Source organism: Tachyglossus aculeatus, chromosome 12 (genome assembly GCF_015852505.1).
Source record: "Tachyglossus aculeatus isolate mTacAcu1 chromosome 12, mTacAcu1.pri, whole genome shotgun sequence".
NCBI classification, from domain to species: Eukaryota; Metazoa; Chordata; class Mammalia; order Monotremata; family Tachyglossidae; genus Tachyglossus; species Tachyglossus aculeatus.
The window spans coordinates 3,226,039-3,250,257 of NC_052077.1; the positions used below are offsets into that span (position 1 = coordinate 3,226,039).

Below are 24,219 nucleotides of genomic sequence, written 5' to 3' on the forward strand. Positions count from 1 at the left end.
CAATTTTTCCCCATGCAATAATAATAATGATGGTATTTATTAAGCGCTTACTATGTGCCAAGCACTGTTCTAAGTGCTGGGGTGGAATCAAGGTCATCAGGTTGTCCCCCGTGGGGCTCACGGTCTTCATCCCCATGTTACAGATGAGGTGACGAAGGCACCGAGAAGTGAAGTGACTTGCCCAAGGTCACACGGCAGACAAGTGATGGAGGTGGGATTAGAACTCATGTCCTCTGACTCCCAAGCCCTAGGCCACGCTGCTTTTCATATGGAAACGTAAGGTGGGAGGAAAATCGCCTCAGGACAACTAGGTGTGCAGGTAAAGGGAGTGTGAGGCCTCCAGAATTGACTGGGTAGCTATTTTGGAATTCGAAGAATTACATCTAAAGTTATATTTTTCCACTGGATTTTACTTCAGCCTCTCTCTGTTCAGGTATTAAACATACTGCCAGAATGCTGAATCTACTAAATACCATATTATTTTTATTTTACTTTCCAATTCTGTAACTTACTCTTAGTATAAAAAGAAATATGCTTGGGTACTGGGTTATGAGTATCTAAGTTTTTTTTTCTCTTGGAATTCAGAAATAATCCAGGGGGGAGACTAGACCAAGTGAACCCTCCTGGTTTCTAGGGTTAATTTGGATTATTTTCGAAGATACCTGGTGACTCGTTGCTTAAAAATGCCAACCTGTATGAGGAGGAAGATTCAATTTTCTTCCAGAATTCATTCATTCAATAGTATTTATTGAGCGCTTACTTTGTGCAGAGCACTGTACTAAGCGCTTGGGAAGTACAAGTTGGCAACATATAGACGGTCCCTACCCAACAACGGGCTCACAGTCCAGAATATAAGTGAACGCCCATCCAGTACAACCTGGAGTAAAAATGGAGTTTGAGGTGAAAGCCAACCACCAAATCGCATCAGTAAACGACTTTGCCACATGGCCACTACCTTTCTCTTGAAAGAAAACGTTGAAATATTCCAATTTTCTTACATTTCTCAGTTGGCAGAGTGACAAGGTCACAGTCGTGTCATCCAACAGGGAGCTCCTATCGCGTCCTTGACCGAAGCTCGCACCGTCTTCAAAGAGGAAACTTCAAAAGGGATGAGAGGACATTCCAAATCCCAGTTATTTTTTTGAATGCTTCCTCTTTTAGACTCAACCAACACACCCCCAGAAATGAATCCCAGTGATCAGGGCGGCGGGAAGAACACAAGGCCAATGCCGGATCCTCCAGCTCGCGTTGCTGCTACTGCTCCGGACTTTCTCTCCTAAATACCCTGCCATTCCTATGCCCTCTCAATCTTCTCCTTCTAATCACCCCCACCTTTCCGCCGTCTCAACCCACACTGTGACCCTTAACTCATTCCCATCCAACCCTTCCCCACTCTTCAGGCTGTTCCCGCTGTCCCCACCAATCTTTCTTCCCCAGGACTAATTCTCATCTCCCTCTCCCTATTTCAGCCTCCCATTAGCTCACTCCCATCCAACCCCACCTTACTCCTGCCCCATCCGCCCTAATCAATCCATACTATCACACACCTACTCTATGCAGAGCTCTGTACTAAGCCCTTGGGAAAGTATAATAGAATTAGTAGAGTTGACATGGGGAACTCTTTGAGCTCCTTTTCTTCATTGAAAAGCTGCAAGAGCATATAATTTTAAAGTTCTGTGGGAAGGACGTGATCAAAGGAAGAATGATATAGAATAATGCCAGGAAAGGTATACTGTAAAAACGGGAACAATAACCAAAAAAATGGTGAATGACTGTGACGATTTGTAGACTTCACCATCCTCCCTGTTTGGAGTTTCCCTCAATGAAGGAAGCACTAATCTTATGTAAAAGAGTGAGCCAAACAACTTAAAAAGTAATGTAAAATGAATGAGGAATAGCAACAGGAAATCCAGTGGGGGGGGAAAAACTGATTTGATGATGATTTAATGCAAAGGTCATGAAAAATAGGGGAGGGAAGGGAGTTACTTAACTGCGCTTAGTACAGTGCTCTGCACACAGTAAGCGCTCAATAAATACGATTGAATGAATGCAGAAATGTTAAGGGTCGCAGTGAAGAGCTGAAATTATTAGTCTCACTTTCAAAATTGCTCTAGTGACCAAGATAATTAGGCTTTGGAAATTACCTTTTGTGCCCATTTTTAAAGTGAAGGATGAAATATTTGCTCAAGTCAAGTTCAGGATGGCAGAGTGATCCTTTTCACCTATATTCTGGGGCTAATGCAACTGTCATCTTGACAAACTCTTGCATTCCTGAAGTTTCCTTTGTAAGGATTTGGCTTTATGCTTATCCATTAGGCTATCAAACTCATTTCCATTTACAAACAGCTTGATGCTTGCTTCCAGATTACCTGGCATAAAAAAGGAACTGATTCCATCTCAGTTAAATCATCTAATTGGAATCTTGTTCTTTTTATCTCATTCCCTGAAGTTGGGACACATGAATTTGTCCCAACTTGTTCTTCGGTATGAGTTCAATTTAACAAAGACCACACAGCAGAAGAGACTAAACATTGTTAAAAAGGAACATCTGCAAAAACGAGGGCAAAAATCAGGAGTCGTCCGCTGTCTCAGGGATGAATTCTGGGTCCCCTTCTGGGTCTCTAGAGAACTCATTCATTCCCACGGCTTCAACTACCACCTCTATGCAGATGATTCCCAAATCTACATCTCCAGCCCTGACCTCCTTCTCCACAATCTGGTATTTTCCCCTGTCTTCACGTGTCCTTCCGACACTTCCAACTTAACATGTCTGGAACAGAACTCTTCTTCTGAACCAATCAATCAATTAATCAATCAATCGTATTTATTGAGCGCTTACTGTGTGCAGAGCACTTTGTACTAAGCACTTGGGAAGTACAAGTTGGCAACATATAGAGACAGTCCCTACCCAACAGTGGGCTCACAGCCAAAAAGGGGGAGACAGAGAACAAAACCAAACATACTAACAAAATAAAATAAATAGAATAGATATGTACAAGTAAAATAAATAGAGTAATAAATATGTACAAACATATATACATATATACAGGTGCTGTGGGGAAGGGAAGGAGGTAAGACGGGGGGATGGAGAGGGGGACGAGGGGGAGAGGAAGGAAGGGGGCTCAGTCTGGGAAGGCCTCCTGGAAGAGGTGAGCTCTCAGTAGGGCCTTGAAGGGAGGAAGAGAGCTAGCTTGGCGGATGGGCAGAGGGAGGGCATTCCAGGCCCAGGGGATGACGTGGGCCGGGGGTCGACGGCGAGACAGGCGAGAACGAGGTACGGTGAGGAGATTAGCGGCAGAGGAGCGGAGGGTACGGGGTGGGCTGTAGAAGGAGAGAAGGGAGGTGAGGTAGGAGGGGGCGAGGGGATGGACAGCCTTGAAGCCCAGGGTGAGGAGTTTCTGCCTGATGCACAGATTGATTGGTAGCCACTGGAGATTTTTGAGAAGGGGAGTAACATGCCCAGAGCGTTTCTGGACAAAGACAATCCAGGCAGCAGCATGAAGTCTGGATTGAAGTGGGGAGAGACACGAGGATGGGAGATCAGAGAGAAGGCTGATGCAGTAGTCCAGACGGGATAGGATGAGAGCTTGAACGAGCAGGGTAGCGGTTTGGATGGAGAGGAAAGGGCGGATCTTGGCAATGCTGTGGAGCTGAGACTGGCAGGTTTTGGTGACAGCTTGGATTTGAGGGGTGAACGAGAGAGCGGAGTCGAGGATGACACCAAGGTTGCGGACTTGTGAGACGGGAAGGATGGTAGTGCCGTCAACAGAGATGGGAAAGTCAGGGAGAGGGCAAGGTTTGGGAGGGAAGACAAGGCAATCCTGTCCTCGCCCCCATCTTTCCCATTACTGAACATAACACCACTACGTTATCTCACAAGCCCGTAACCCTGGCTTTACTCTCGACTCATCTCTCTCGTTCAACCCAAGTATTTAATCTGTTATCACACCCTGCTGGTTCTACCTTCATGATATCCCTAAAACCTACCCTTTCCTCTCTATTCTTCTATGCTGATCCAAGTACATAGTTTAGCCCATCTCTTTTGCTGAGCTCCCTGCCTTCTGTCTCTCCCCACTCCAGTCCTTATTTCACTCCGCTGCCTGGATCATTTATCTAAAAAACTACTTATTCCCTATCTTCCCACTCCTCAGGAACTTCCAGGGGTTGCCCATCCACCTCTGCACCCAACAGAAATGCCTTACCAGTGGTTGTAAAGCACTTGCTCAGGTAGCCTCCCTTCCATCTTTCTGCTTTCCTACTCCAATCCAATCCACGCACTTCATTTTTCTAATGCCAACTTTCTCCCTGTACCGCGATATCGTCTGTCTCACCACTAAACCCTTGACCACATCCTCCCCCTGACCTGAAAAATCCCTCCCACTTCATATATGAAAGACCACCACTCTCCCTACCTTCAAATCCCTCCTAAAATCACATCTTCTCGAAGAGGCCTCCCCAGATTAAGCCATCTTTCCCCCTACTTCCTCATGGCTCAGTGGAAAGAGCCCGGGCTTTGGAGTCGGTGGTCACGGGTTCAAATCCCGGCTCCACCAATTGTCAGCTGTGTGACTTTGGGCAAGTCACTTCACTTCTCTGGGCCTCAGTTACCTCATCTGTAAAATGGGGTTTAAGAGTCTGAGCCCTCCGTGGGACAATCTGATCACCTTGTAACCTCCCCAGCGCTTAGAACAGTGCTTTGCACATAGTAAGCGCTTAATAAATGCTCTCATTATTATTATAAAATGGGGATTAAGACTGTGAGCCCCCCATGGGACAACCTGATCACCTTGTAACCTCCCCAGTGCTTAGAACAGTGCTTTGCACATAGTAAGCGCTTAATAAATTCCGTCATTATTATCTGTACCCTTTAAGCCCTTGATATTCATCCCATCATCAGCCACAGAGCAGTTATGTATATAGGCTATTTATTTTAGTGCCTGTTTCTCCCCTACACTGTAAGTTCGTTGCAGGCAGGGAAAGTGGCTACCAACTCTACTGTACTGTACTCACCCAACTGCTTAGTAGAGTGCTCTCCACACACCATCAATAATAATAATTACCATCGATGGATTGACTGAATTGTTTCCATTTTACTTGCCTCAGAAAGTGAAGTCCTTACGGGCAGCGACCATATTTCCTTACCTTTCCCTTTACATCTACAATGGTTTGGGCCTCACAGGTGCTGAATGAATCATTTTGGCTGATGATGATGACTGATTCATTCATTCATTCAGTTGCATTTATTGAGCCGCTTACTGTGTGCAGAACACTGTACTAAGCGCTTGGAAAGTACAATACAGCCAAGAGAGACAATTCCTGCCCACAATGAGCTCACTGTCTAGATGGGTGGAGACAGACATCAATACAAGTAAAAAGGCAAGGTAGGGCCAGCTACTGAAAGCCTTGACACCAAAAATCCGAGAGGAGCGTCTATTGCATGTGGAGGAATATTGGAAGCCAGGGGAGAATTTTGTAGAGAGGAAGGATGACTGATGAGAACCAGGAAGTTCTCATCAATTTGCCTATGCACCCTTGGTAATTTGCCTCTGAGAATTGCTGAGCAGAATGTCTACAATATCCAAAACATTTTTGGAAATGTTGATAATAATGATGATAATAATAATATTTGTTAAGCACTTACTATGCGCCAAGCACTTTGCTAAGTGCTGGGGAACATATAATAAAAGGAGATCAGATACAGTCCCTAACCGACATGGGGTTCTGAGCTTAACGAGAGGCCCCATTTTGCAGATGAGGAAACTGAGTCAAAGAGCAGTTAAGTAACTAGCCCAACGTCACGCAGAGGTGAAAGAGCTGGGATTATTCATTCATTTATTCATTCACTCAATCGTATTTATTGAGCGCTTACTGTGTGCAGAGCACTGTACTAAGCGCTTGGGAAGTCCAAGTTGGCAACATATAGAGATGGTCCCTCCCCAGTAGCGGGCTCACAGTCTAGAAGGGGGAGACAGACAACAAAGCAACACATATTAACAAAATCCCTGACCTCCCAAGGCCCACACTTTTTCCATTTGGCCATCCTTTCCCCAAGACCCCATTTCATTCCCAAAAGCTAATTTTCTTTACTTACTTGGGAAGTGTGCAGACAGGCGGTTTTGATCGAATGATTTCCTTGTTGACAAGCTCCTTCTCCAAGTCTCCACCAGCTAAACACCACAGATAATAAACTTCTTCAATGGATCTTTCTGCTAGGTAATCGCTATCTCCATCTATTAATCACCAAACAAAAGTGAATCATAGCTTTCAAACAACTCAATTATTTTCTACTTATTTTTAAAGCCAAAAATACCGGCTGCCGTGAAGTTGGTTACAGGAAATAATTTTCCCTTTGGAATACCCAAAACATAGGACCACATGATGTCAAATGCAGAAGGATGAATTCTGTACATTCAGGCCATGTGGGGATAAAATGGCTAATTCAACATTTTTACATCACCCAAGAAAGCACAAATAACCAATAAAACACAAGGGAGGAAATGAATGTTTTTCATTAGAGACAAAGTATATTTTCCTGCATGGGGGAATGGCAAAATTAAATCACAATACGAACTGAATCAGAAGCTTTAATTTATCAAGCTTGAGATGGATACGTAGCAATGGAGACATAAAACAATAATTTGGGGGGTTTCAAAGAAATGAATAAACACACCTAGTTTCTCGCCTGTGTAGGAGACTAATGCCTTATCTAAAGCATAGGACCAGTTGATGCTGAACAATAACACACAATATCTCTAAAAGAGCTATGAAAGGAAAGGGAATAGGGGGAAAAACCCTAAGTAAATGCGAATCTCAGGGACAGATATGGCAGAAATATCAATCAACCATCATATTTACTGAACGCTTTCTGTGTGCAGAGCACTGTACTAAGTGCCTGGGAGAGTACACTATAACAGAGCTGGTAGACACATTCCCTGCCCACAACGAGCTCACAGTTTAGAGGAGGAGACAACCATTAATGTAAATAAATTTAATTATGGCTACGTAGAAAAAAATTACGGGGCTAAGGGAGACGTGAATAAAGGGTACAATGGCTTCGTGGATAAAGCATGGGCTTGGAAGTCAGAAGGTCCTGGGTTCTAATCCTGGCTCCGCCACGTTGGCTGTGTGACCTTGGGTAAGTCACTTCACTTCTATGGGCTTCAGTTACCTCATCTGTAAAATGGGGTTTAAGAGTTTGAGCCCCATGTGGGACAGGGACTGTGTCCAAACCAATTAATGGGTATCTACCCCAGCGCTTAGAACAGTTCTTGGCACATAGTAAGTGCCTAACAAGTATTCATTCATTCATTCAATCGTATTTATTGGGCGTTTACTGTGTGCAGAACACTGTACTAAGCACTTGGGAAGTACAAGTTGGCAACATATAGAGACAGTCCCTACCCAACAGTGGGCTCACAGTCTAGAAGACTGCGAACAAGTACCATAATTATCATTATTACTATTGTTATTATCAGGGTAAGGGTAACACAGAAGGGAATGGGAGAAGAGGAAATGAGGGTTTAATGGAGGAAGGCCTCTTAGAGATGTGATTTTAATAAGGCTTTGACGGTGGGGAAGGGTGTATGTCTGTTGGATATGAGCCGGGAGGGAGATCCAGGCCAGAGACAGCGGCGAGAGGGACAAAATTGAGGTATAGTGAGTAGATTGGCATTAAAAGAGAAGGAGAATCAAAGGTCTGAAAAGAGAGCCTTCACGAAAAAATCATACAAAAATCAAGGACTTGAATTCACACACACGCTTCAAATCAAGAGGTTGTGAATAATTTATTTGGAATTTTTATATCCTATACCCATTCATTCAAGTGGCTGAGAAGCAGCGTGGCCTTGTGGATAGAGCACAGGCCTGGAGTCAGAAGGATCTGGGTTCTAATCCCGACTCCATCACTTGTCCGTTGTGTGACCTTGGGCAAGTCACGAAACTTCTCTGTGCCTCAATTTGCTCATCTGTAGAATGGAGATTAAGACTGTGAGCCCCATGTGGGACTTGGTCCAACCTGATTACCTTGTATCTACCCCAGCATTTAGAAGAGTGCCTGGTACATAGTAAGCATTATGTTGCCAACTAAGTCCCAAGCGCTTAGTACAGTGCTCTGCACACAGTAAGTGCTCAATAAATACGATCGAATGAATGAGTGAATGAATGAATTTAAATACCACTGGGGGAAAAAAGGATTAGACAGTAGATAAGTCGAATGCAGGTAGTGGCAGAGAGCATCTCGCCAGTAGTGATTCTGTTTAATGGGTAAACGGCGTCAACACCATCAAGCCCTGGATTTGTATTTTGAGCATTCATTTTCCCAGCTTCTCCTTCACTGGCAGGTTTTTCGAGGCTTTCTTTCACCTTTGTCTATCAAAGGCGAAGAGGATAGCTGCTCACACATCTGAATGCAATGATAGTGCAGGATTGGGTATTTGGGAATTATTCTAAAATGAAAACTTCGAAATTTGGTCATCATTTCCATTATTCTACTGCTCTGCATTTTGTTTCTCATGCTGGATCTGGGTATTCCCAGCCTGTAGACAAAATAAGTGAAATACTGAAGCTAAAATTTTCTTATGTACAAAAGAGTTGTAGGCTGTTTCCCATTTTGTATTTTCCTTAAAGCTTAAAGACTCTGAACAAAACTAAGACTCTAGTCATTCTTTGCAGGATGCTGGATGCACACATAGCCCAACAAATATAACTGAAGGAAATAATTATGAAAAAATCACAAAAGTAGCTTTTTATCTTCTGTTTTATCCAATGTTTTTATGAGGAAATAAATGCAGGATTTGAGGCCCATCATCTAAAAGAGGATAGTCACGTTTGCCCATCTTTCATGCCTTTACCTTTGCACAGCTGACTGATGTCCTCAGGAAGAGTTAAATCAGCACATCTCAGAGAAGGTGAAAACAGGCCGGCAGGTTTGTGGAAGGGGGGGTACAAAGGGGACACTTCGCTGAACATCTTGTCCCGTAGTAACTCATCTGGGGTTGGTCTTGGGAGACACAGAAAACACAGAACACAAGTGACAGCCATATAAAAACTCATGAAACAAAATGGAAGAAATTCCATCATAAGAAACAAGGTGACACTGAGAAGTAAAAAACTGGTGTTATCAACTGGACTCAAATGGAAAGTATTTTTTAAAAAATCAGGGCACTGTGAGCAATGCACTCATTTAAATTCACTACTGTGCTACACTCAAAAATCATTCCATAGGCAGGCTTCTCATTTCATATTCCTTGTCTGAGTCCTCATCCACGACTTTACAGGATCTTCCAAACAGGCAAAGCAGCCAAGAAATGAGCTAAACTCTCTGATTTTCTATTTCATCCATTTAATTCTCTGACGTCTAATTTCCGGAGTATACGCCTTAACCTCTATCTGTTTTCAGAGCATAGCTTCATAAGGTTTTCTTTTTTTTAACTCTTACAAAGGGGACACTGTAATCAAAATAAATTCCCGAGAAGGGCAAGCAAGCAGCTAGCCTAGGGAACAGATGATGATGATGGCATTTGTTAAGCGCTTACTATGTGCCAAGCACTATTCTTAGCACTGGGGTAGATACAAGGTAATCAGGTGTTACCATGTGGAGCTCACAGTCTTAATCCCCATTTTACAGATGAGGTAAATGAAGCACAGAGAAATGAAGTGATTTTCCCAAGGTTACACAGCAGACAAGTGGCGGGGCCGGGATTAGAACCCACGTCCCCCGACTCCCAAGCCCGGGCTCTTTTCACTAAGCGACGCTGCTTTTCTGCTGCTTCTAGATTAACTAGCAACACTCAAATTCTCCAGGAGACTTCAAAAATGAACCAGAGTTTTTTTAGAGATAATCAACTTTCTTTCTTCCCTATATCTGTCATCTCCTTCAATAATCTTGCTCAGCAACCTCTGTCCTAGTAATAGACCTCTAGCTGCTTAAACTTAATTGTTTAGTATTCCTCCTGTTTCTCTAATTATGCCTTACAGAAGGGAGAATTGTCACCTGAAGAACGGAAGATAGACTGGATACTTCTTTTGATTCTTTCCACTCTTCTGTGATTCTGTGTCTCTGCTTGCCCTGTTCAATTATTTACTTCAGAAACCAGCTCGGAAAAATCCCTATAATAGCTGTACTTTAGTTGAAAGGAACAACATAAATAATGCAACTTACTCTAACACTATTCTAACAGTGATCCAAATTAATCTAATGCCCTGACCTCTTCCATTACAGATCAAGCGCTTAGTACAGTGCTCAACTGCTTAGTACAGTGCTCTGCAGTGAGTGCTCAATAAATACAATTGATGATCTTTTAATACTGGTTTAAATGTACAACATCTATTGTACTAGATTCCCAGGATTATTCTTGCCCAGGTTAGGAATCATTTAGAAAGAAGGTCATTTACCTCTTTGAAGGATAGAATGTGAGACACTTTTTCAACAGACTCATCACATTTTCAGGGAGCTCCTGAAAATATAAAGTGAAAAGGATTGTTAAAAATCAATAATAATAATGATAATGGTGATATTTCTTAAGCACTTAAAGTGTAAAGATAGGTGTGCATGAGAAGCTTTTTGTTTATTTTTTAATGATATTTGTTAGGTGTTTGCTATGTGCCAGGCACTGTACTAAGCGCTGGGGTAGATACAAGATTTTCAGGTTGGACACAGTCCATATGATAATAATAATAATAATGATGGCATTTGTTCATTCTTTCATTCCTTCATTCAGTCGTATTTATTGAGCGCTTACTGTGTGCAGAGCACTGTACTAAGCACTTGGGAAGTACAAGTCGGCAACATATAGAGACGGTCCCTACCCAACAGCGGGCTCACAGTCTAGAAGGGGGAGACAGACATCAAAACATGTAGACAGGTGTCAAAATCATCGGAACAAATAGAATTAAAGTATTAATTCTATGTGCAAAGCACTGTTCTAAGCTCTGGGGAGGATACAAGGTGATCGGGTTGTCCCACGTGGGGCTCACAGTCTTAATCCCCATTTTACAGATGAGGTAACTGAGGCCCAGAGAAGTGAAGTGACTTGCCCAAAGTCACCCAGCTGACAAGTGGCGGAGCCAGAATTAGAACCCATGACCTCTGACTCCCAAGCCCGGGCTCTTTCCACTGAGCCACGCTGCTTCCCATCTTCCTACGCTGTCCCATATTCCACAAGGGGCTCACTGTCTTAATCCCCATTTTACAGATGAGGTATCTGAGGCCCAGAGAGGTTAAGTGACTTGTCTAAGGACACTCAGCAGACAAGCGGCAGAGCAGGGATTAGAACCCAGGTCCTCCAACTCCCAGGCCTAGGCTCTCTCCACTAGGACATGCTACTTCTCATATCTGAGGGCATAGGGGACATAGAAGTGCTGAAGTGGTACTTGATGATGATGATAATGGCATTTATTAAGCACTTACTACGTGCAAAGCACTGTTCTAAGAACTAGGGGGTTACAAGGTGATCAGGTTTTCCCACGGGGGGCTCACAGTCTTAATCCCCATTTTACAGATGTGGGAACTGAGGCCCAGGGAAGTGAAGTGACTTGCCCAAAGTCACACAGCTGACAAGTGGAGGTGCCGGGATTTGAACCCATGACCTCTGACTCTATTTCCACTGAGCCACGCTGCTTCTCTAAGGAAGGAAGGAATATAGCGTGGGAAGATAAGCGATTTATAAGGGATGGTCTTATACACTTGAATCTATGAAAGAATCCACCCACAGACAAATCCACCCATTCATGAAGATAGGGGATATTACTGTCAGCAACTTTAATAGCATTTACTGAGAGCCTTCAAGTACTGAGCACTGTACTAAGTGCTTGGGAGAGTACAAAAGAGAAAATTTGATTGTTGCACTCAAGAACTTTACAATCATTCATTCATTCAATGGTATTTATTGAGCGCTTACTGCGTGCAGAGCACTATACTAAATAATACTAATAATAGTGGTATTTGTTAAGCGCTTACTATGTGCAAAGCACTGTTCTAATCGCTGCGGGGGCTACAAGGTGATCAGGTTGTCTTCCTTGGGGTTCACAGTCTTAATCCCCATTTTACAGATGAGGTAACTGAGGCACAGAGAAGTTACCCAAGTAAGCTTGCCCAAGGTCACACAGCTGACAAGTGGCGGAGCCGGGATTTGAACCCATGACCTCTGATTCCCAAGCCCGCGCTCTTTCCACTGAGCCACGCTGCTTCCCCTAAGTGCTTGGGAGAGTACAATTCACAATAACTAGACACGTTCTCTACCTACCATGAGCTTCCAGACTAGCGTGGGAAAGCATTTTTATTTTGTTGTGTTACTGAAAACTAAATCAATCATGAAAGCACTGCTGACATGCAAACACTACCTGAATCTCAAACAGAAGATAAAATCTTAAGAATAAATGTGCGTTGGCCTCCACACAAACCTTTATGACGTCTAGGCATCCATGTTCTTCAGCCAGGACGATCACAGTATCATCCACGCAGCCTGTAATAGCAGAACAGTAATGTGTAATAAATGCAAGGAGTTAAAAACAAACACCCCAACCCATGCCAAAACTGCATACTAAATCAGTTAATCAATAGCATTTGTTGAGAATTTGGGAGAATAAAAGACAAAGTTGCTGCCAACTTCTACGTCCCAAGCGCTTAGTACAGTGCTCTGCACACAGTAAGCGCTCAATAAATATGACTGATTGATTGATTGAACAGGGTTGGTAGATGTGTTTTCTTGTACTGGACTTTCCAAGCGCTTAGTACGGTGCTCTGCACACCGTAAGCGCTCAATAAATGAATGACTGTTCTTTGTCCACTAGAAGCTTATAGTCTTAGAGGGGAAGATACTAAAATTTGTAACGTTATTAACCCCTCAGATTCCACTTAACTTCAAAATCTGTTTTTCAGACAAACTGCCTGTTGCTTTACTAAAACAATTTTAGACTGTCAGTTTCCCTCTAATTGTTCCTATTTTTCCATTTCCAACTCCTGTTACCATGTACGATCTGTTTATCCTGTAGGAACAGTATTGTGGCAGTATTGTGGCAATAATGTGGAATTAAGCGCTTAGTACAGTGCTCTGCACATAGTAAGCGCTCAATAAATACGACTGATGATGATATTATTGAAATTAATATGTGAAAGGAGGGCTCTAGAAAAAAAACATTTAGGAAAAGGTAGCGTCACCCCCTCCGTCCTAGCTATCGCCCAACAAATATTTAGCTTGATCAAAAGTAGAGAAGCAGCGTGGCTCAGTGGAAAGAGCCTGGGCTTTGGAGTCAGAGGTCAAGGGTTCGAATCCCAGCTCCGCCAATTGTCAGGTGAGTGACTTTGGGCAAGTCACTTAACCTCTCTGGGCCTCAGTTCCCTCATCTGTAAAATGGGGATGAAGACTGTGAGCCCCCCGTGGGACAACCTGATCACCTTGTAACCTCCCCAGCACTTAGAACAGTGCTTTGCACATAGTAAGTGCTTAATAAATGCCATTATTATTATTATTATTAATAATAATAAAAGTAATAAAGCATTTTAGTCTGTTCCTTTTCTCCCATCATGGGCTCAAGGCCACACGTGCTCACACTGACAAGTAAACAATTTTGGGATTTTTTTGCTTTTTTTTTTTAAAGAAAAAACAATCAATCAATCAATCAATCATATTTATTGAGCACTTACTGTGTGCAAAGCACTGTACTAGCGCTTGGGAAGTACAAGTCATCATCAATCGTATTTATTGAGTGCTTACTGTGTGCAGAGCACTGTACTAAGCGCTTAAGTCGGCAACACATACAGTCCCTACCCAACAGCGGGCTCACAGTCTAGAAGGGGGAGACAGAGAACAAAACCAAACATACTAACAAAATGAAATAAATAGAATAGATATGTACAAACAAGATAAATAAATAAAGATCTTGCCCACTGTGAAATGAAGCCAGCAAAAATCAAGATTTTTTCAGAAAAATCTTCACTTAACTGATATTAAAAAACATGGCCAATGAGAATGGAGTTAATCAATCAATCAATCAATCGTATTTATTGAGCGCTTACTATGTGCAGAGCACTGTACTAAGCGCTTGGGAAGTACAAATTGGCAACACATAGAGACAGTCCCTACCCAACAGTGGGCTCACAGTCTAAAAGGGGGAGACAGAGAACAGAACCAAACATACCAACAAAATAAAATAAATAGGATAGGAGTTAAGCAAAGGGCACTGAAAAAGAGAGGTTTGTTTTGCTTTAATATTTAATAGATTTTCATTTTCACTGTTCGCACATAGTAAGCGCTTAAATGCCACCACTATTAAATTAGGACAGTCCCTTCTTTTCTTTGTCCCATTATCTAGAAGCAACAATAGAAAAAACAAAATGTAGTCCGTCAGTATCAAGTAAATTTCACCCTACAGAACTTGTGTAGTGTCCCTGGATGCAAAAAAAAAAACAAAAACCAACGCACAAATAGTGTGGTTTGAGAAGCAGCATGGCCTGGTGGAAAGAACACAGGTCTGGGAGCTAGAAGACTTGAGTTTTAAAACTGGCAATAGACCTTTGTCAGCTGTGTGACCTTGGGCAAGTCACGCCTCAGGCCAACCCTTCTCCCTCCTACTTGGGCTGTGAGCCCCATGTGGGACAGGGTCTGTGTCCCACCTGATGGACTTGCATCTTCCCCAACGCTTAAAACAGTGCTTGACACGTTGCAAGCGCTTAAATAACATGAAAAAAACCCCCACTGCCTACTTTTAAGCAGTGAAGCTCTTAGAAAAAGAACAGTAACTTCAGTTTAGCCAAGAAGAGGATTAAACCAAACCAAACCAAAAATAAATCCCCCCAAAGTGTCCCCAAGCCAGTAGTTCTTCTGGATATAGAATGGTTTAAATACCGTTCTTCCTGGAAGAAATGGGATGAGCTAGATAACCTCTCTACGAGGTTATAAGAAACCATTTTGTTACTAACTTGGTTTCTAAGCAACGCCACACAGTTTGTGTTTTCTTTTGAAAGTGACAAAAAGTACTGCATCGTTTACATCTCTAAAATACAGACTACAGATGGAGATAAATATATATTAACAATAATTAATAATAATAATAATGATGGCATTTGTTAAGCGCTTACTATGTGCACAGCAGTGTTCTAAGCGCTGGGGAAGTACCAAGGTGATCAGGTTGTCCCACAGGGGGCTCACAGTCTTTAATTCCCATTTTACAGATGAGGTAACTGAGGCACAAAATAATTATTTTGTCTCTTGCATAAATAGTCAAAGAGAAGTGGTTAAGAATGACATGCTTGTTTACCTTATTTATGAGGATGATACTTACCTAATGTTAGTAGAAACTTAAGCCTTTCAGCAATGTCCAAGCTATGAAATAATTTTCTTCCCTAATTAAGAGTAAATTAGCAGATTAGTCAAACACGCACTTGGCACTTTTTACCGCACATGGTGGTTTCATCTTTCAAATGTCAAAACTGTATGAAAATGTGACTGTAGTTTTGCCAACTATTTTCAAAACTGGTAATAGTCAGTTTACTAAAAAGTTCTAATGCTTTAATTTTTAAAAATATCCAGCACCTGACATTAAAACAGCTTAAGGTCTTAAATATTTGAAAGGAAATGCCACCAAAGTATGTGAATATAATAATAACCCTTAATTGCCCATCCTATGGAACAGAAATTTGTGATAATGTGAACCTTACTAAAAACAAATTGATGATTTCAACTACTTTAATCCCCTGCTTCCTTTTTAATATTACTAGAGAAGGCAGGTTAGATCTACAGAAAGCTGCCTGATCTGCATTTTGGTCATCAAGACTCAGTTACGCTGATAATAGCAAGAGGTTATAGAAAGATAGTGGATAGTCTGTGGAGAGAGACACCATTCAAAAAATGGTATTTAATGAGCGCTTCCTGTGTGCAGAGTACTGAATTGAGCACTTGGGAAAGTACAATATAACAGAGTTGGCAGACGTGATTCTCTGCCCACAGGGAGCTTACAGTTTAAAGGGGGAGACAGACATTAAAATAAGTTACAGATAGGGGAAATAAAAGTATTAGAGTACTTAATTAAGTATTGTGAGGCGGAGGTGAGTATTGACGTGCTTAAGGAAACACAGCCAAGTGCACAGTTGATGCAGAGGGGAGGGTGGGATGGGGAAATCAAGGATTTAATCTGGGAAGGCTTCTCCATCTGGCTTGGCCAGAATTTCCTAACCATTAGAGAAAGAGAGCAACCATCAAATGAGCATATTTATTGGGCACTGTGCTGAGCACTGTCCTAAGCACTTGGGAGAGTACAATACAACAGAATTGGCAGATGTGTTCCCTGACCATAATGTGTTGAGTACAGACACCTGGGAGCAGAGTACAGTACTGAGCATTTGGAAAGGTGAAGCCTATTTTTTTTATTTAATCATATTTATTGAGTGCTTACTGTGTGCAAAGGACTGTATTAAGCGCTTGGGAGAGTACAATATAACATCAAACACATGCCCTGCCCACAACGAGCTCACAGTCTATAACTGTCTCATAATCCCACAATCAACAACATTATGGTCCATCTAACTACACCCGCATCTAGGGAAAAACTTCACAATTCCGGACTTGGATCATTCATTCAAAATCTGTGAAGTTTAACTATAAAAGCAACTGGTGCGATTGATTCTGAATTCTCAGCTGCGATGCAACATTTCTTAAGGCTTTGTTTTATCGCAGTATTAAAACATTTCCTCTTCCTTGCTGCCATCTTTCCAATTTCTGCTCATTTACCAGCAACCTTTCGGGCATTTTGCTATGGTCCATTCTTACATATCCTCCCTGTTCGGCTATATCGAGGTGAGGATAGTTTCAGGGTGAGGAGATAAATTTGGTTGCGTACTTCCTTGAGGAGAAAGAGGGAGGGACTGGGATTCAAGTTCTAATTCCAGCACTGTCATTTTCCCACTGTGCAACGTGAGGCAAATCATGTAACTTCTCTGGGCCTGGGATACCTCATCTGTAAAATGGGGATTCAATACCTGTTCGGCCTCCCCCTTAGGTTGGGAGTTGCTTGTCACTGTGGGAGTGCATGTGTTGATTTTGGTGGCCAAGTGCTTTTGTTTAGAAAGTGCTTGGCACATAGTAAGCGCTTAACAAATACCATCATTGTTATTTAGAGGACATCATCAGAAAGTCACTTTTCCATGTGGGCCAATTTGGGAAGGGCTGGTATTACTGACTGTCTAAATGCAAATCCAACTGATGGTAGCTTTTGTTCTAAAAAGGGGAGCCCTCCCCAAAAGAAGGTGTAACCTATATCTACATCTATAATCCGTCCTTCCCCGGTAGTCTGCTTCCCGAAAAATCAACTCTATAACGGGCTAGTTGATGCGCTCTTAAAGATGTTCTTCTTATAGACCAGTGATCCTTTCCTCATCACCTACCAAGTGGATATTCCTTGACGGGATTACTATTTTCAAATGTAAGACTAAGCTATTTATGTCCACACCACAGGTGACTGCTAATGGGCTTAGCTGTCTCTTTGGCGACAAAGTGACCAGTCTCCTGAATGGCTACCTCGCTTATATGAATGCATGGTATGAGATAACCCACTCTTAGGAGGATGGGCACTTGTGATGTCATTCATTAGTGGAGATGGCTTGCTTGGAAAAAATCGACACTCTCCCCCGAGGCCCCTTGCAGCCAATAATATACATCCCAAGACTGATGTTTAGGGGAAAGATGCCATCTGAGATGTTGGAACAGGATATCCCGCACTCTCCGCTCCTCTGCCGCTAACCTCCTCACTGTACCTCGTTCTCGCCCATCCCGCTGTCGACCCCCGGCCCACATCCTCCCCCTGGCCTGGAATGCCCTCCCTCCGCACATCCGCCAAGCTAACCCTCTTCCTTCCTTCAAAGCCCTACTGAGCGCTCACCTCCTCCAAGAGGCCTTCCCAGACTGAGCCCCCTCTTTCCTCTGCTCCTCCCCATCCCCCCGGCCCTACCTCCTTCCCCTCCCCACAGCACCTGTATATACGTTTGTACAGATTTATTACTTTATTTATTTTACTTGCACATATTTACTATTCTATATATTTTGTTAATGATGTGCATTTACCTTTAATTCTATTTGTTCTGACGACTTGACACCTGTCCACATGTTTGGTTTTGTTGTCTGTCTCCCCCTTCTAGACTGTGAGCCTGCTGTTGGGTAGGGACCGTCTCTATATGTTGCCAACTTGTACTTCCCAAGCGCACAGTACAGTGCTGTGCACACAGTAAGTGCTCAATAAATGACACGCAAATTCATGAAGCGTTCCATATTTTTCTGTAATTTTATTTATTTGTATGAATGTCTCTCTCCCCTGCTCTAGACTGTGAGCTGCGTAGTTACGCGACCCCCCCCAAGCTCTTCCTCCCTTCAGAGCCCTACTGAGAGCTCACCTCCTCCCGGAGGCCTTCCCAAACTGAGCTCCCCTTTTCCTCTCCTCCTCCCCATCTCCCCGGCCCTACCTCCTTCCCCTCCCCACAGCACCTGTATATATATATATATATATATTTATACAGATTTATTACTCTATGTATTTGACTTGTACATATTTACTTTTCTATTTATTTTGTTAATGATGTGCATTTAACTTTAATTCTATTTGTTCTGACAGTTTTGCCACCTATCTACATGTTTTGTTTTATCGTCTGTCTCCCCCTTCTAGACTGTGAGCCCGTTGTTGGGTAGGGACCGTCTCTATATGTCGCCAACTTGAACTTCCCAAGCGCTTAGTACAGTGCTCTGCACACAGTAAGCGCTCAATAAATACGTTTGAATGAATGAATGAATAAATATGATTGAATGAATTGCCTCATATCTGGCTAAAAATAACTCTCCCTGCCTTCAAAGCCTTATTGAAGGCACAAGACCTTCCCTGACTAAGCCCTCCTTTCCTCTCCTCCCACACCCTTCCGCGTTGGCCTGACTTGCTTCCTTTATTCATCCCCCATCCCTCACAGCACTTATGTACATATCTGTAATTTATTTATTTGTATTAATGCCTGCCTCCCCCTCTACACTGCAAGCTCATTGCGGGCAGGGAATGTGTCGGTTTATTGTTACACTGTACTCTCCATTCATCCAGTCGTATTTATTGAGCACTTACTGTGTGCCGAGCACTGTACTAAGCGCTTGGGAAGTGCAAGTCGGCAACATGGAGAGTCCCCACTCAACAATGGGCTCACAGTCTAGAAGACGGGCTCACAGTCTATTTGTTGCTGAACTGTACTCTCCCAAGTGCTTAGTACAGTGCTTTGGACACAGTGAACGCTCAATAACTACGACTGAAGGACTAAAGGATACAAAGAGAATAAACTGTAGAGAGAAAACATCAATACTGTTCCGATGCAAATGACTATTTTAAAACTACCTGCAACAAAAAATACCTCACAGCTCCCTGTAATCCCGACAAAAACAGGCAGTGGGAATACAGATCCAAACTGAGGAAAGCGTAAGACTGGTAATGAGATGCCAAAGTTTGAGACCCAACCACCACCAAAGCTAAGGCCTTCATTTCCTCATCAAATATTCACCCATGGATAGGCTTATGAACCGGGAAAAATGGGCTCTCTGGTTTTAAAGGACTGTGAACTTTTTTTCAAGGGCCAGGTGCTATTCATAAAAAGTTTAAAGTTGAGAAGGGGAAAGGTACTTGAATATGAACTCTATTTTCTTCGTTTGGAAGTAAATACAAATCTCTACATACCAAATAAAAGTGCGGTTATGAAGCAAAACCCATTTCGAAAAATACCTCAATCCTATTTTTCTGGATACATACCATGCAAAGTTCAAATAAAATGATGCCAAGAGACCACACGTCAGATTTGGGGCCAGAGGGTAACGGCTTCTCACTTGGCACATGATCGCCGGCTCTGATGACTCCTTGGGCAATTACTTCGGGTGCCAGATAGGATGGGTACCTACAATGAAATGAATCATTCATTCACTCAATCGCATTTATTGAGCGCTTACTGTGTGCAGGGCACTGTACTAAGCGCTTGGAAAATACGACTCAGCAACAATCCCCACCCAACAACGGGCTCACAGTCTAGAAGGGGGCAGACAGGCAAGAAAACAGGTAAAAGTAAACAGGCATCAATAGCCTCATCATTAATAAACTAATAGAATAATAATTATGTACATATATACACAAGTGCTGTCAACACCTCCCACGAATGTCAGCCACCAGCACGGCACCTTCGCCCTGCTCCGTGAGGTAGCGAAGGGCAGGGGAAGGAGGGAGCAGAATGGCCTAGTGGAAATAAAACAGGCCTAGGAATCAGAGGGCTTGGGTTCTAATTCTGCAAGAGCCAGAGGTCATGGATTCTAATCTCGGCCCCGCCACTTGTCAGCTGTGTGACTTTTGGGCAAGCCACTAAACTTCTCTGTGCCTCAGTTCCCTCGTCGGCAAAACGGGGATCAAAACTGTGAGCCCCGCATGGGACAACCTGATTATCTTGTATCTACCCCAGCGCTTAGAACAGTGCTTGGCACACAGTAAGCGCCTAACAAATACCATCATTATTACCATCATTACAGTGCTCTGCACATAGTAAGCGCTCAATAAATACGATTGATTGATTATTATTACACACGGTAAGCACTCAAGACAAACCACTGGTTAACTGATAGTGATTTTTCATCTATTCTAGAGAATTTAAGCAACTGGCCCAAGGTCACATAGCAGACAAGTGGCAGAGCCGGGATTAGAACCCGGGACCTCTGACTCCTAAGCCCGAGCTCTTTCCACTAAGCCACACTGTTTCTCTATTTTGCAGAGTATGCACGAAATAATCAATCAATCAATCAATCGTATTTATTGAACCCGGGACCTCTGACTCCTAAGCCCGAGCTCTTTCCACTAAGCCACACTGCTTCTCTATTTTGCAGAGTTTGCACAAAATAATCAATCAATCAATCAATCGTATTTACTGAGCGCTTACTGTGTGCAGAGCACTGTAATAATAATATTTATTAAGCACTTACTATCTGCCAAGTACTGTACTAAGCACTGGGGTAGATACGAGGTAATCAAGTTGGACACAGTCCCTGCCCCACAATGAGGCTCACACTCTCCATTTGCATTTTACAGATGAGGGAACTGAGGCACAGAGAAGTGAAGTGACTCACCCAAGGTCACACAGCAGAGAAGTGGCAGATCCAGAGTTAGAACCCACAACCTCTGACCCCCAAGTCTGTGCTCTTGCCACGAGGCCACACTGCTTCCCCTTAGTATTACTCCTTCTACTACTCTGGAGAAGCAGTGTGGCTCAGTGGGAAGAGCACGGGCTGTAGAGTCAGAGGTCATGGGTTCAAATCCCGGCTCCGCCAACTGTCAGCTGTGTGACTTTGGGCAAGTCACTTCACTTCTCTGGGCCTCAGTTACCTCATCTGGAAAACTGTGAGCCCCCCGTGGGACAACCTGATCGCCTTGTAAACTCCCACCGCTTAGAACAGTGCTTTGCATGTAATAAGCGCTTAATAAATGCTGTCATTATTATTATTCTCTGTGCCTCAGTTACCTCATCTGTAAAATGGGGATTAAAACTGTGAGCCCCCCGTGGGACAACCTGATCACCTTGTAACCTCCCCTGCGCTTAGAACAGTGCTTTGCATGTACTAAATGCTTAATAAATGCCATCATTATTATTATTATTCTCTGTGCCTCAGTTACCTCATCTCTAAAATGGGGATGAAAACTGTTAACCCCCCGTGGGACAACCTGATCACCTTGTAACCTCCCCAGTGCTTAGAACAGTGCTTTGCACATCGTAAGCGCTTAACAAATACCATCATTATTACTCTACCTTTTCCCTTTCTTAGCTCATATTTCCTTAACTCCCAATACCTTTTTTACGCAGCTCTGACAAACAACTTACCTTTTCTCTTGCTTTTATGGTTTTTGTTAAGCACTTACTATGTGCCAGAACTGTACTGAGCTTCAGGAAAAATACAAGCTAATCAGTTTGGATGCAGCCCATGCTCCATAAGGGGCTCACAGTCTTAATCCCCATTTTAGAGATGAGGTAACTGAGGCACAGAGCAGTTAAGTGACTTGCCCAAGGGCACACAGCATACCAGTTGTGGGTAGGGAATGTGGATGTTTAATTGTTATATTGTGCTCTCCCAAGTGCTTAGTAGAGTGCTCTGCAGACAGTAAGTGCTCAATAAATATGACAATGAATGAAGATGCGGTGGAGCCAGGATTAGAACCCAGAACCTCTGACTCCAAGGCCCAGGCTCTAACCACCAAGTCACGCTGCTTCCCTTCTGCGAAAGAGCCCGGGCTTTGGAGTCAGAGGTCACGGGTTCGAGTCCCGGCTCTGCCACATGTCTGCTGTGTGACCTCGGGCAAGTCACTTCACTTCTCGGAGCCTCAGTTCCCTGATCTGTAAAATGGGGATGATGACTGTAAGCCCCACGTGGGACAACCTGATCACCTTGTAACCCCCCCAGCGCTTAGAACAGTGCTTTGCACATAGTAAGCGCTTAACAAATGCCATCATCATCATCAACTGTAATTTTACTAGCTTTTATTTTTCCTGGGAATCTGCCTGTAGGAAAACGCTGAATAAACGTAGCAACAGGCAAATCCCTATGGTCTGGTAAAAGATTAGAGATTAATCTGATTAATTAGATTAGTTAATCTTTTAATTAATTAATCTCTTAATTAATTAATATCTAATTAATCTAATTAATTAGAGATTAATCCTGGTAAAAGGGGAAGAAGTATTTGGAGAGGGCAGAGACGGAGATCATCTGGTGAGGGGCGGAGAGAATATTTTATAGAACAAATATCTAGATCTCGCCGCAGGGATTTCTAAACTGGCTTACAGCATGGCCCAAAGGATAGAGCAGCGACCTGGTCAGAAGTCAGGAGGTCATGGGTTCTCATCCCAGCTCTGCCACATGTCTGCTGTGTGACCTTGGGCAAATCACTTCACGTCTCTGGGCCGCGATTCCCCCTTCCGTAAAATGGGGATTAAGAGTGTGAGCCCTATGAGGGACGGTGACTGTGTCCAGCCTGATTATCTTGCATCTACTCCGGTGCTTGACTGTTAATTGCTGAACTGTACTTTCCAAGCACATAGTAAGCGCTCAATAAATATGACTGAATGAATGAATGCTTCGAACAGGGCCTGACACACCGTAAATGCTTAACAAATACCATAATGATTATTATTATTGAATCAATCAAGCCAGCATAAGTTGCTCTAATATTTCTGCCTGAACATTCCAACTTCCTATGTGAACGTGCATTTTCCTCTAATACAAGAAACTTTTTCCAACGGCGTACTACGTAACAGCTCGCAACTTTAGTTTCGTCGTCTTTTCCCCATTTGCAGAGTTTCACTGACATCTGTTAAATAACAGCCAATCTGATCAACTCTGCAGCGTGGCTCAGTGGAAAGAGCCCGGGCTTTGGAGTCAGAGGTCATGGGTTCAAATCCCGGCTCCGCCACTTGTCAGTTGTGTGACTTTGGGCGAGTCACTTCACTTCTCTGCGCCTCAGTTCCCTCATCTGTAAAATGGGGATTAAGACTGTGAGCCCCCAGTGGGACAACCTGATCACCTTGTAACCTCTCCAGCGCTTAGAACAGTGCTTTGCACATAGTAAGCGCTTAATAAATGCCATTAAAAAAAAGACTAATGATTGCCCAATTAAATCTAAAAATCCAATGAGAAGCAGCATGGCCTAGTGGAAAGAGCACGGGCTTGGGAACCAGAGGCCTTGGGTTCTAATCTCTGCTCTCCCATGTGACCTTGGACAAGTTATTTTACATCTCTGTGCCTCAGTTCCCTCAGCTGTAAAATGGGGATTAAGACTGTGAACTCCTCATACGACTTGGACTGTGTCCAACCTGATTATCTTTTATCTACCCCAGTGCTTGGCATATAGTAAGTGCTTAACAAATACCGTAAAAAAAAAGTTTCCCTTTCCCCTAAACATATCTAGGAAGAAAAAAATATAAAACATTTTCCCTACAAACCTGGCAGAAGAAACCTCCTGGCCTCGGGCATTTGGACCAATGTTTATCTACAAACTTAATCTGTCTACATTTAATTCCAACGAGCGTCTTGCAAACTGCAGTATTTATAAACACTCATATGAAGACAACGGCGTTTGGTGCATTATGATTTGGAATAGTACCACAGTAACAAGATACTAGTTCTTAAATCTTCAGAGAGAGCGCAAAGGAAACATCGGTGAATGTTTGTTTTCTCATACTTCTTC

At 43.0% G+C, this 24,219-nt stretch overlaps 1 protein-coding gene across 2 annotated transcripts in view; it reads right to left on the reverse strand.

Annotated features, from left to right (window-relative positions):
* The window catches only part of TBCK (TBC1 domain containing kinase), a 242,687-nt gene that overhangs the window by 150,989 nt on the left and 67,479 nt on the right, over positions 1-24,219 (reverse strand). For both annotated transcript variants that reach the window (XM_038755254.1, XM_038755253.1), the window contains 7 exons: positions 19,762-19,903; positions 15,280-15,340; positions 12,400-12,461; positions 10,393-10,454; positions 8,850-8,998; positions 6,092-6,230; positions 999-1,098 (listed from right to left, as the gene is read on the reverse strand). In XM_038755254.1, the coding sequence (XP_038611182.1) occupies positions 999-1,098; positions 6,092-6,230; positions 8,850-8,998; positions 10,393-10,454; positions 12,400-12,461; positions 15,280-15,340; positions 19,762-19,903 (715 nt within the window). The remainder of the gene's footprint in view (positions 1-998; positions 1,099-6,091; positions 6,231-8,849; positions 8,999-10,392; positions 10,455-12,399; positions 12,462-15,279; positions 15,341-19,761; positions 19,904-24,219) is intronic.